Source organism: Typopeltis vanoorti, chromosome 12 (assembly GCF_054136105.1).
Source record: "Typopeltis vanoorti isolate ZY-2024b chromosome 12, IOZ_Tvanoo_1.0, whole genome shotgun sequence".
Classification (NCBI taxonomy): domain Eukaryota; kingdom Metazoa; phylum Arthropoda; class Arachnida; order Uropygi; family Thelyphonidae; genus Typopeltis; species Typopeltis vanoorti.
The window spans coordinates 139,117,618-139,129,771 of NC_143560.1; the positions used below are offsets into that span (position 1 = coordinate 139,117,618).

At 35.6% G+C, this 12,154-nt stretch overlaps 1 protein-coding gene across 1 annotated transcript in view; it reads right to left on the reverse strand.

The window, feature by feature from the left end:
* Idh (isocitrate dehydrogenase [NADP] cytoplasmic) overlaps nucleotides 1-12,154 on the reverse strand; it is a 295,030-nt gene that overhangs the window by 44,882 nt on the left and 237,994 nt on the right. Inside the window, exon 10 of the mRNA XM_090402020.1 lies at nucleotides 9,664-9,804. Coding sequence (XP_090258146.1) covers nucleotides 9,664-9,804 — 141 coding nt within the window. The remainder of the gene's footprint in view (nucleotides 1-9,663; nucleotides 9,805-12,154) is intronic.

The following is a 12,154-nucleotide window of genomic DNA, read 5'->3' on the forward strand; positions in this document are numbered from 1 at the left end:
CTTGGTCATTGAGTGTAATGTTTTTAATGTTTTCAAGAATGCTATTGCTATACCATGTGTTAGAGGCATTTCAGAAAAAATAGACAGAACGCTACACAAATACAACATCAAAACCACCTTTTAAACCCCCGACAAAATTAAGACACCTACTCAGTTCTTCCAAGGATCCTCTGCCACACCTAGCCCACCCAGGGGTTTATAAAATAGATTGCACATGTAACATACCATACATAGGGGAAACAGGGCGAACCATCCCAATCAGGAACCATCCCTGATTGGGATGGTTCGAAATTTGGCTACCCACACACTCCAAACATCCCACAGAATTGATTGGAAAGGTACCAAGTCCCTACACTGCACCAAAACCTGGTTCGAGCGGAAATTCCAGGAAGCGTGTGAAATGCTCAAACATGATCCGAATCTGAATAAAAATGGTCTAACCATTCCAAGAATGTGGAAGACCCATCTACAACCTTCATAGCAACCATGAAGAAAAATTTCAATACAAGAAGACTTGGTGAAGTGTTTTTTTTTTTTCCCTGAATATTCAATAGCAACCTGTACAAATCCAGAAGATAATCATAATATAACAGCATAAACCGTATAATTCCAGAAGAATCCTAGCACGTGAGGACTTTAGCAGAGTTTATTGTAGTTTTTATTATTATTATTTTTTATTTATTTTTTTATCACTAGATGGCAGGCTAAGAAAAAGATTAGTTAACAACATAGATGTAATTTACCTGTATAGAGTGCAACAGCATGTAGCTTGGTTCTTATACACATGTATCCTTCTGAAGATGACCTCAATACAGGGATCGAAATGTAAAGTTATTATTTTATTATTAATCAGTAAAATAATCTTTTCAACACGTGTTTTGTGTCCCTAAATTCATAAATATGAATGCTGATCACCATGTAACCTTAAAAGAAATAGAACATATATTCTACAGCTGCCCTCTTGCCTTGCATGTTTGGAACTGATTATCTCATGTGATATGTCAGCAATGGGAAGAGAATTTTGATTTTTATAATTAATGAATTAAAATACTGTTATGGACGATTAGGAAGAAATGTGGATTTGAAAACCAGCAATATGACATCCAAATGCTTTATAATATTGTATTGTGAAAATTTTATTGTTTAGAAAATGTTTGTATTTAGAAAGAAGTATTCTCGGAGATATCAAATTTTTGACGAACTGGTGTAGACCACCCACATTATGCAATATTCACCAGGGGTAGATAAAAGTCTGTCTATTCTTGCTATGAGAGGTTTTTTAAATAGTTACATCCTTTTATTAAATGTGGTCTTATAGTAAATTGCAGGGATGACTGGAGAGCAACCCCAGACAGAGAAGGCCAACTCATGGCCTGAGATAAGGCTAACTATCTGGGTATCAGTCATCTTTGTGCTTTAGTTTCAATTGGTCTTTTGGTTGTTCATCTATATGAGATTGGTGAAAAAGGCAGACTGATAGCTTTGTTTATTATGATATAAAACAGCCGAGGCCTTTTCTCTATCTCTCATACTATTTATCTGTCTTTTTCTTTCTCCTAATACTACAGGCTCTCTTGCATTATTAACTACTCTATGCCTATGATGAGCACCCCTATACTTTTTCATCTCAATAAAGGTTGAAACTGGTCTGGGTAGTGGCCCATCCCATAATGCACAGCATTATACATGTACATAAGATTATGTGTGTTGCATTATGGGATACTAAATGCAATTGAAATGAAGTTATTAGCCTCTATATACAAGCAGCCCAGCCATGAAGTTATTTCATGCACAAATTTTGCTTGCTTATACTTGGATAAAGGACTAAAACCAAAATTATAAGATGGCAAGAATATAATTTCTTGGCATCTTTAATTTATAATAGAGCCAAGTTAAAAAATATTTCAACACCTTAATCTTAGGTTATTATTATGGCACAACAGGACCGTGACTTGTCAGACTAATTTACACTAAAATGAATGGGCATGTTCCCCAAGTGATTAACGTTTGTAATAGTTGTCTTGTGAACAATTTATAAAATAAATTATTTGAAATATTTGCAGGTTGAATAGCTCTACCCCCCCCCCAAAAAAAAAAAAGATTATGTAATGCATATGCTCATTTTCTTTTAAAATAATTCAAATCCTCTTTTTCAAGATAATTATATCAAATAATTTATAATTTTTCGATAATAAAAATGAAACTGATCATTATAAATTAAGAAATTATTTTGGCATAAATAATGTATCAGCATGTAAAAGAAATGTCAGTATTTCTGTGTTAGGATGTCTGCTAATCAACAATTGAAAATGAAACAAGACATTCTTATGTATTCTGCACTACAGCTTGAGGCACTTTAGTTTGACTGCTGGCAAAATGTTCTGTCTTTTCTTTCTCAATAGCAGTGAGAGTAATCTAAGCCTTAACTTTTCTTCCAACTAAGAGGATTATTATCAAGTATTTCTAAGACAGATTATTTCAGAAATAGCAACTAGCAGTATAAGTAGTAATATTTAGATATTTTTAAGAAAAAGAAACAAAAATAATACTACTGAGCTTTCTTGTGTAGTATACGTATAAACATATTTACATGGTGAAAATATTATTATTATTATTATAGCATAGCATTATAGCATAAAACTTCAAGTAATTTCAGCATAAAGTAGACAGCTGATTTTAGATTGCAAAGAAATAGTACAGAATTAGAAGCATCATGGTACAACAATATTATTGCCTTATTTCTTTTGTCAAAACGGTAAAATATAGTAATAGATTTTGGATACTGTCTGGAAAAGCTTTTAGACCTGTAGAAATTTTGAGTAGTCATGTAAGTGAGTTCCAGGAGAGGATAAGAAGGGGGGAAAAGCATTAGAAAATCATCAAAATGAGTATAAATTTTGAATCATCCTGTATATGATATCTTTCATATTATATTTTCAACATATCTACGGTGGTAACGTACTGGATATTATCGTAATGTGCATCCTATAACAAAAGAGTCCTTGCTTATATATCATTGGATATAAATTTTTGATACTAAAAAGACTCGCAATCTGAAACCGAGTAATGCAATTTTACATCATTTGTTGTTCATAAAAACAAAAAAAAAAATAGTTTCTAAAACTGAAATGTGATGATCCATATAATGGTATTTCACTAGGAAAGAAAGCAAAAGGTCATATTTATTTCGATAAATATTATTTAAAATATAAATATTTGACTTATTTTCAATGCAAACACATTTGAAAATTCACAAAAAAAAAGTGTTTCTATTTTGTAAGTAAAGTGAAAGAACAATCAGTGCAACTGTTCTGTTGCACTATTTTGAAGAATAAAATACAGCAAATTTACTATTACTAAATAGGCTAACTGCAAAGGCTGATCGGTGGTCATTTCAGGATTGATTATTTTCGCACATGTGAAATTTGTTTCAATTTTTGGGAAGAGACACAATAAATAAATTGTGCAGCAAAAAAGGGTCAAATATCATAGAACAGTAAAGGAAATTCCAAGTAACACAGTACACGAAAAGAGAGGTGACACAAAGGTCGCTCACCAACAGTTAATCCCACTAATGACTCTAAAATAGCCGTAAAGAAATTAATGGTGGAGGGAGGTAATGGCATGATAAAAGGTAGAATGCTGATGAAGTTTTGATCCACGTAAAAAGCTAAGGTGGTCTGGCTATTTCATCCACTTTGGCTGGTTGGGAGGTTAATGAAAGTCTTGCAGTGGGTAGGGTTCTTAAGCAGTGGAAAGAGGACAAAATAGTACAACTCCACAAGCATGGTTCTAAGACAGAAGTCTCCAACTATAGGAGGGATAAGAGTGTTTCATAGATTGATTGCAAAATACTTAGTTTCCATACTATTACATAAGAAGGGAGATATAACGGATTGCAAGAACTATTAGTTTAACACATTTGCTGCCATGCTCCTCGGGCATAGTTTGTTACCGCATGCCAAGCACTTTCACTTCTTCAAGGTCAGTACGAGTAATCTTGTAGCCGCCGATAATCGACATATGAGATATTCGTAGTTGGCTTGTGAGGCTCATATACCAACTACAAGTACACTCGTAGTTGGCAGCAAACATGTTAATCTCTCCAGGGGCATGCCGGCAATATGTACAATGTGTGCGACGCACACAGGTGCCAAAAATTTCAGGTGAGGAGGAAATACTTAAAAAAATATTATTCATTAATTATATCAAAATAAATTACATTTTTGTTTAAATTTTAATTACATTTTATAGATTTGTCTTAAACAAATTATTTATAATCACTTATTTCTTATTATTCCTTAAGATTCCTAGTTCTAACAAGTAGTTTAGCGTAAACAAGTAAAAACACAACAAAAAGGCATGGATTACAGTTAGCATGTTCGAAAATTGGTTTTTCAAGTGTTTTGTACCCGATGTAGAAAGTTACACAAAGAAAAAGAAAATGGACTTCAAAATTCTACTAATTTTAGATAACGCACCAGGCCATCCAACAAATTTAAATCATCCGAATATTAAAATAACTTTTTTGCCACCTAATACTACTTCACTTATTTAACCACTCAACCAAGGAATAATATCAACATTTAAGTCATATTATATTCAGCGAACATTCCAATTAATTTTGGAAAAAATGGAATCTAATCCAAACATGACACTGCCTCAAGTGTGGAAAGAGTTTTCAATATTGAACTGTGTAAAAATTATTTCTCTCTCCATTAAGGAATTACAACCCTCTACACTGAATGCCTGCTGGAAAAAAATATGGCCTGAAGCCGTTGTGGAACAAAATTTCATACCTCCAGTGGATGCCGAGTTATGTTGTATAATAAATGTCACACACATTTTTGGTAGAGAGGGATTTTGTGATATGGTTGAAAACAAAATTAGTGAATTAATTGCTGCAGAAACAGATTTAAATGAGGAGAAACTGGTACAATTAATAGATGGCGTCGAACCAAATGGCGGGGAAAGTTCTGCCTAAGATTCCGATTGTGATGAATCTGTTAAAGAATTCAGTTTAACGAAATTAGCAGAAGGATTGGACTTGGCAAGAAAGTTAGGAAGTTATTTTATGGATAATAATCCCTCAATGGAGTGCTGGGGAAAATTCACGAGCACTCCATTGGATATTTATTTAGCACCATATTATGAACTTAATGAAAAAATTGCAGCATAGTGGTAAGCAAAGTCTTATTACTGACTTCTTGATGACTAAACCAGCCAAAGTAGGCAATGAGAATTATGCAAATGATGTCCAAGAGATTTCAAGTGGTGACGACCTCAGGCCACTTAAAGAACACCTACGAAATGTTATTTCTGAAGAACGTGATGACGATTAAAATATGCACTTTATTTTATTGTCTAAAAAATATATGCATTATGTGCAATGAAATTTATCTACAATTTGTAATTTTTATAATTTTATACTACATATTTGTCTCATAGTTTATGTTTTCTTAACTTACTTGAATTACCTGAATTAAATAAAAATATTGTTTTTGTTGGATATGTCATTGTTTATATAATTAAAAAAAAAAAAAAAACGATTTCGGAACCTAACCCTACTTTTTCTATGTGATCTAAGTCTCGTATAATGGATTTATAATACGCGGCATTTCTATGGAACCTAACATTCGCATTATACGAGGGTTACCTGTACTTGATTATTTATAGTACAGTCAAAAATTATTGACTGTAAATTAGTAATTCTGAAAGCAAAAATTTTGTGCATGTGTAAAACTTAGAGGGAGTATTGATCACAGGATTATTTCACTTTCAGGCTTTACAACTGAAAGGTTTCTCTTATAAATAAATACCGAGTTTTTAATTTATTTTCTGAGATAATGGTCCAATTCCTCCAAGGGTGTGCTAAGAACTGAAATTCCAGGATGTGAAGAGGTAAGATATGTGAGTAAGGCTTTAAAAGAGATAGTAGGATTAACTATCTATTTTAAAGATTAACTAGTAAGATTAACTGCTTTATACTGTCTAACTGAGGGAAATATTTTTAATTATAGTTAAATATGTGTGAACCAAGGAAACTATTACATGGTTTTACATTCTAAGGTACTACAATATTTCCTGTAACTGCAAGAAGCCAGGTTAAAACAGTAAAAACTGAGAGCAATTTCCAGTGGAATATATAGAAAGCAATGGCAGGAACTCAGTGGCATAGAAAGGCTCAAGATAGGAATGAAAAGACTCTGGAAGAGGCCTTCGTAAAGCAGTGAACAGAAAACGGATGATAATGATATAGAAAGCAGCAATGAAATCCTTATTCAGAGATTCTAGATAAATATTTCATTGTCGGGTTGGTCCACCTCTGATTCGTAATTTTTTTTTCCAGAAAAGGTAGCATAACTTACCATACATCCTGTTTACCCTACCCCAAAACATGCTATATTATTATTCAGGCCTACATGGAGTCAAAAGACTCATCGTGGGAGGTCCTTCTTAGGAAACACAGTCTATCATACCACTCTATCAGCCAATGCATTCCATGGTTCAACCACCCTCCATGCAATGATACCACTCCTCACCCTCTTGCTCACAGTTTCCTTTCGTAACCTCTAGGAATGGCTCCTTCTCATCACTCCTTCACACTGTTCAACCAAGTGAAAGAACTCCCCAATGTCAACCCTGTAACCACCTTTCAACAGCTTAAAAGTCTCAATCATATCACCTCTCCTCCTTCTATCCATCAAACTCTGCAGTCCACATTCCCTCAGCAAATCCTCATAACTAACATTGTACAGTCCTGAAACCATCTTTGTTATCTGCCTTTGTACCCTTTCCACAGTTAATTTATCCCCTTCAAATCCTGGGGACCAAATCTGAGAACAATAGTTTAAGCGTGGTCTAATCAGGGTCTTATACAATGGAATGATAACTCTTTTATCTCTGCAGGTCAGCGTCCTTTTCATTATTGGAGCAATCCTCTGTGTTACCTTCACCACCTTTGCAATAAGTGCCCTGAATTTCAGGTTTCTATCAATCATCAATCCCAGATCTCGTCTCCCCTACTTCCTCCAGTGTAGCTCCTCCAATAGAGTATGCAGCATCCCATCAATGTGTCCCAAACCTCAAGAACTTACATTTTGCTGCATTAAACTGACACCCCATTCATTTGCCTATCTGTCTAGTTTATTCAAATCCTCTTGCAGGACTACCACATCTGCACTATTACTACTAACCCTTCCCAGCTTCACATCATCTGCAAACAACTGAATATCCCTTACAATCCACGGACAATGTCATTGATATAAAGGTTAAACAATACAGGTCCCAGTACTGCACCCTGTGGGACCCCACTTGTAACCCTCTGCCTCCTGGAAACTGCTCCACCATACACAACTCTCTGATACCTATCAGACAGCCAATCCTGAATCCAGTTGACCAATCTGACATCCAGACCCATGTGCTGCAACTTAAATATCAGCTTATCATGTGGACCCTGTCAAATGCTTTTGCTAAATCCAAGAAAATGGCAGTATATGCCTTTCCCTCATCTACTGCTCTTGTAACTTTATTATAAAAGGCTAGCATATTACTAAAACAAGAGCACTCCTTTACAAATCCATGTTGACTCTCACAGATAACATTACCCTCATCTGCCCAATGCTGTATATGGTCCCTCACTACTTTCTCCAAGATCTTACTAACTAATGATGACACACAAACTGTCCTGTAATTACACACTTCCAGTATGCTACCACCCTTATGCAATAGCACTATCTTACCTTCCTTCCATTCCCTGGGCACCTTTTCTGTAGCCAGACTTTCATTGAAAAGCCAGGTCAAACGAGCTGTCAGTTCTTTAGCACATTCTCTCAAAACTCGTAGTGAAATACCATCCAGTCCCACAGCTTTACTGACATTCAGGGTACTCAGCATCTGGAACACACTCTCCTCCTGAACTTCTAAACCTTGAACCTGTCCTATCCTTCTAGTATTAAAATTTACTCCTCAAAGATGAAATGCTCCAATAAAGTGTTCATTGAACAATTCCACTATGTCCTCTGCATCATTCACTCTATTCCCGTTTTTATCCCACAACATTAATCTTCCACTGTCATTTCTCCTCCTACTGCCCACATAGCCAAAAAATTCCCTAGGATTTTCTTTGGATCTTAGGGTCAATCTCTTCTCATATTCCAGTTTCGCCTACCTTACCATACTAGTCACTCTTCTGGCCTGTGCCTTACATTCTTCATGCATCTGCTCTTCACCTGTCTCCTAATATCTCTTCCATAGCCTCTTTTTCGCATGCAGTTCCTGTTTAATATTGTTTGCCATCCATTTTACTCCAAATTGTGTCCTCTTCTTCTTCACTCATGGAATACAGCTTACTATTGCTGCTAACAAGTATTCCTTCACAATTCCCCAAGCACTAATGATATCCCATCTCTCCAATTCCTCCCTCCATGAAACTTCCCGAAGTTGATGTCTAAGACTATTATAATCACCTTATAATTCCACATATGTTCCCATCTCTTTGATACTCCTGCATGTTTATTCTTCTTCCCAGTCAAACCACATGGTCATTCTCTTCAACAAGGGGGAGAGAGATGTCATCTCAGTTATTATCAGCGGTTCTGATGCTAAAACTCTTGAACCTCTTGTTCCCTCTATTACATGTTGCCTAAGACATTTGTCCCTGAAGAATTCTAGAAATTCCATTCCCTTATTGCTACATGCATCTTCCTCTCCTCAATTTATACTGCTGAAGTGAGAAATCTCCCATAACAATCATTCTTCTTGCACTTGCCAAGCTCAACTACTCACCCAGATTTTACTGACCACAATACATTCTTTCATCTTCCCAGCCACTATCCACACATAAAGTTATTCCTGTTACTCTCTTCAAACTGGCAACTTAGTTTGTCTGTCAACACTCATTTGCCCAGAGAACAACTTCTCTAAATGCTTGTATCCTTCTATGTTCAACTCCTTTTGTGTACAGTTCCAATATCAAATGCACTCTATGCATCTATGTATTCCAGACCTCATTTTGTACATATTGTTGCCATCATGTCATTTATTATCACTGTTAGTCTCCTCAATTGTGCATTTTCATACATAAGGCAACACATGCTCACTCCTCAAACAGAAACTTTTTACTGTACTTGACTATTTCTTTGGTGCTGTGGAATGAACTGTATGAAACTGACTAATCTAGAAGAAACTTTTAATAAAATAGAAATCTTGTATTGGTCCAGTGTACACTAATAATTTTTCTCCCATGCCGGTAGAAATTTATCTAAAAGCTATATTATTTCTACATGTTATGGCAATGAATAATGCATAAGTTCAAAAAAAAAAAAAAAAAATTATGATTTTCTTAGTCAGTCTGATGTAGAAATAGATAAAGGTGCCACACACGTGGTGAAGTGTCATTAAAATAATCCTAAGAAAAGATTCCCTCCAGTAACATATGTTATATCTATCAGCATGATGTGATAAGAATTTAAAAAGAGGGTAAAATATCTGAGTATAAATATATCTATGAGTAAATAAAGTAAATAGAAATAGGATTAAGGTGCCACAGATGTGGTGGAGTGTCATTAAAATTAACTTGTGAATTTAATAATAACTTTATAATTAAATTATCAAATGCATACTTTAAAATTAATAATTTTAATATTAAAAAAAATAGTATACCTATAGGATTTGTTGAGGTTTCTTTCCCCTCTTGATGCATTCTATAATGGCGTGTTACAGTTCCATGAGCTGCTTCTGCTTCAATAGTTTTACCATCAGGACAAACTAAAACACTTGTCATCATGCCAAGAGATCCATAACCTGAAAATTGGTTGCCAAAATTGTTAACCAGGAAATACAAATTCATTTTATGTTAGCAGGTATTAGTTATCAAAAAGACTTTAAAGAAAATGAGCAGAGATGCAAAGTTTATAACTTAATTGGTCTTGGTGCAAGAGCTAAAATAGTGTGTGTGTCATATGGTTGATCACTTGAGAGCATAGGTGCAATTACCCAATCTTTTTGCTACTTCTACATGTGAGTTGGGTAACTCTTTCCATTTGGCTGGATAACTTACTTTCAATTCCTTACCATACAGAACCAAATGCATGCTTCAAAATTCTCCTTTAATAAATCCAACTGTTTACTAAATTAAACAGTATTCTATACATAGTCAGCATATTTGTTTATCAATTCAGTAACTAAACATTAATTAATTCATTTACTAAAAAGTAAAATGCTAATGATATTTTAAGAATGGAATTACTATATATAATCCGGTCTGGGTGGCCAAGTGTGAAATGCACTTACTAACCAACAGACTAAGGTTTCAAATCTCACCTATGGGCAAGAATATTTGTGTTTGTCCTTATGTTGGAGAAGAATTTCATCGTTTGGTTTGGTATCAAGAACAGAGTTTTCTGCATATTAGGTTAAAAAAAAAACTTAGTGCAAACAGTACAAAGGAAATCAAGTTACGAATACTATGAATTAAAGATTTTTATTTATTTTTTTTAAATGTGTCTTCCACCCACAAAAGGATTTTATTATTAATATTATTTAGGCCTCCAAGGAGTCAAAAGATTCATCGTGGGAGGTTCTTACTAGGAAACACAAGTCTATCAAGACTCATCGTGGGAGGTTCTTACTAGGAAACACAAGTCTATCAAGACTCATCGTGGGAGGTCTGTCCCAGGAAACACAAAGTCTACCATACCACTCCTTAAACTCATTGCCCGTTCTCGCTCTCACCATTCTATCAGGCAGTGCATTACACGGTTCAACCACCCTCCATGCAAAGAAACCACTCCTCACCCTGTTGTTCACAGTTTCTTTTCGTAACTTCCAGGGATGGCTCTTTCTCATCATTCCTTCCCACTGTTCAACCAAGCAAAAGAACTCCCCAGTGTCAACCCTGTAACTGCCTCCCAACAGTTTAAAAGTCTCAATCATATCAACTCTCCTCCTTCTATCCATCAAACTCTGCAGTCCACATTCCCTCAGCAAATCCTCATAACTAACATTGTATAGTCCTGAAACCATCTTTGTTATCTGCCTTTGTACCCTTTCCACAGTTAATTTTCCACTGTTCAACCAAGCGAAAGAACTCCCCAGTGTCAACCCCGTAACCGCCTCCAAACAGTTTAAAAGTCTCAATCATATCACCTCTCCTCCTTCTATCCATCAAACTCTGCAGTCCACATTCCCTCAGCAAATCCTCATAACTAACATTGCACAGTCCTGAAACCATCTTTGTTATCTGCCTTTGTACCCTTTTCACAGTTAATTTATCCCCTTCAAATCCTTGGGACCAAATCTGAAAACAGTAGTCTAAGTGTGGTCTGATCAGGGTCTTATACAACGGAATGATAACTCTTTTATCTCTGCAGGTCAGCGACCTTCTCATTATTGCAGCAATCCTCTGTGTTACCTTCACCACCTTTGCAACAAGTCCCCTGAATTTCAGGTTTCTATCAATCATCAATCCCAGATCCTTGTCTCCCCTACTTCCTCCAGTATAGCTCCTCCAATAGAATATGCAGCATCTCATCAATGTGTCCCAAACTTCAAGAACTTACATTTTGCTGCATTAAACCGACACCCCCATTCATTTGCCTATCTGTCTAGCTTATTCAAATCCTCTTGCAGGACTACCACATCTGCACTATTACTAATAACTCTTCCCAGCTTCACATCATCTGCAAACAACTGAATATCCCCCCCACTGCAATCCACTGACAATGTCATTGACATAAAGGTTAAACAATACAGGTCCCAGTACTGCGGCCTGTGGGACCCCACTTGTAACCCTCTGCCTCCTTGAAACTGCCCCACCATACACAACTCTATGATACATATCGGACAGCCAATCCTGAATCCAGTTGACCAACCTGACATCCAGACACATGTACTGCAACTTTAATATCAGCATATCATGTGGTACCCTGTCAAATTCCTTTGCTAAATCCAAGAAAATGGCAGTATATACCTTTCCCTCATCTACTGCTCTTGTAACTTTATTATAAAAGGCTAACATATTACTAAAACAAGAGCACTCCTTATCAAATCCATGTTGACTCTCACAGATAACATTACCCTCATCTGTCCAATGTTGTATACGGTTCCTAACTAATTTCTCCAAGATCTTAACAACTACTGATGACACACAAAC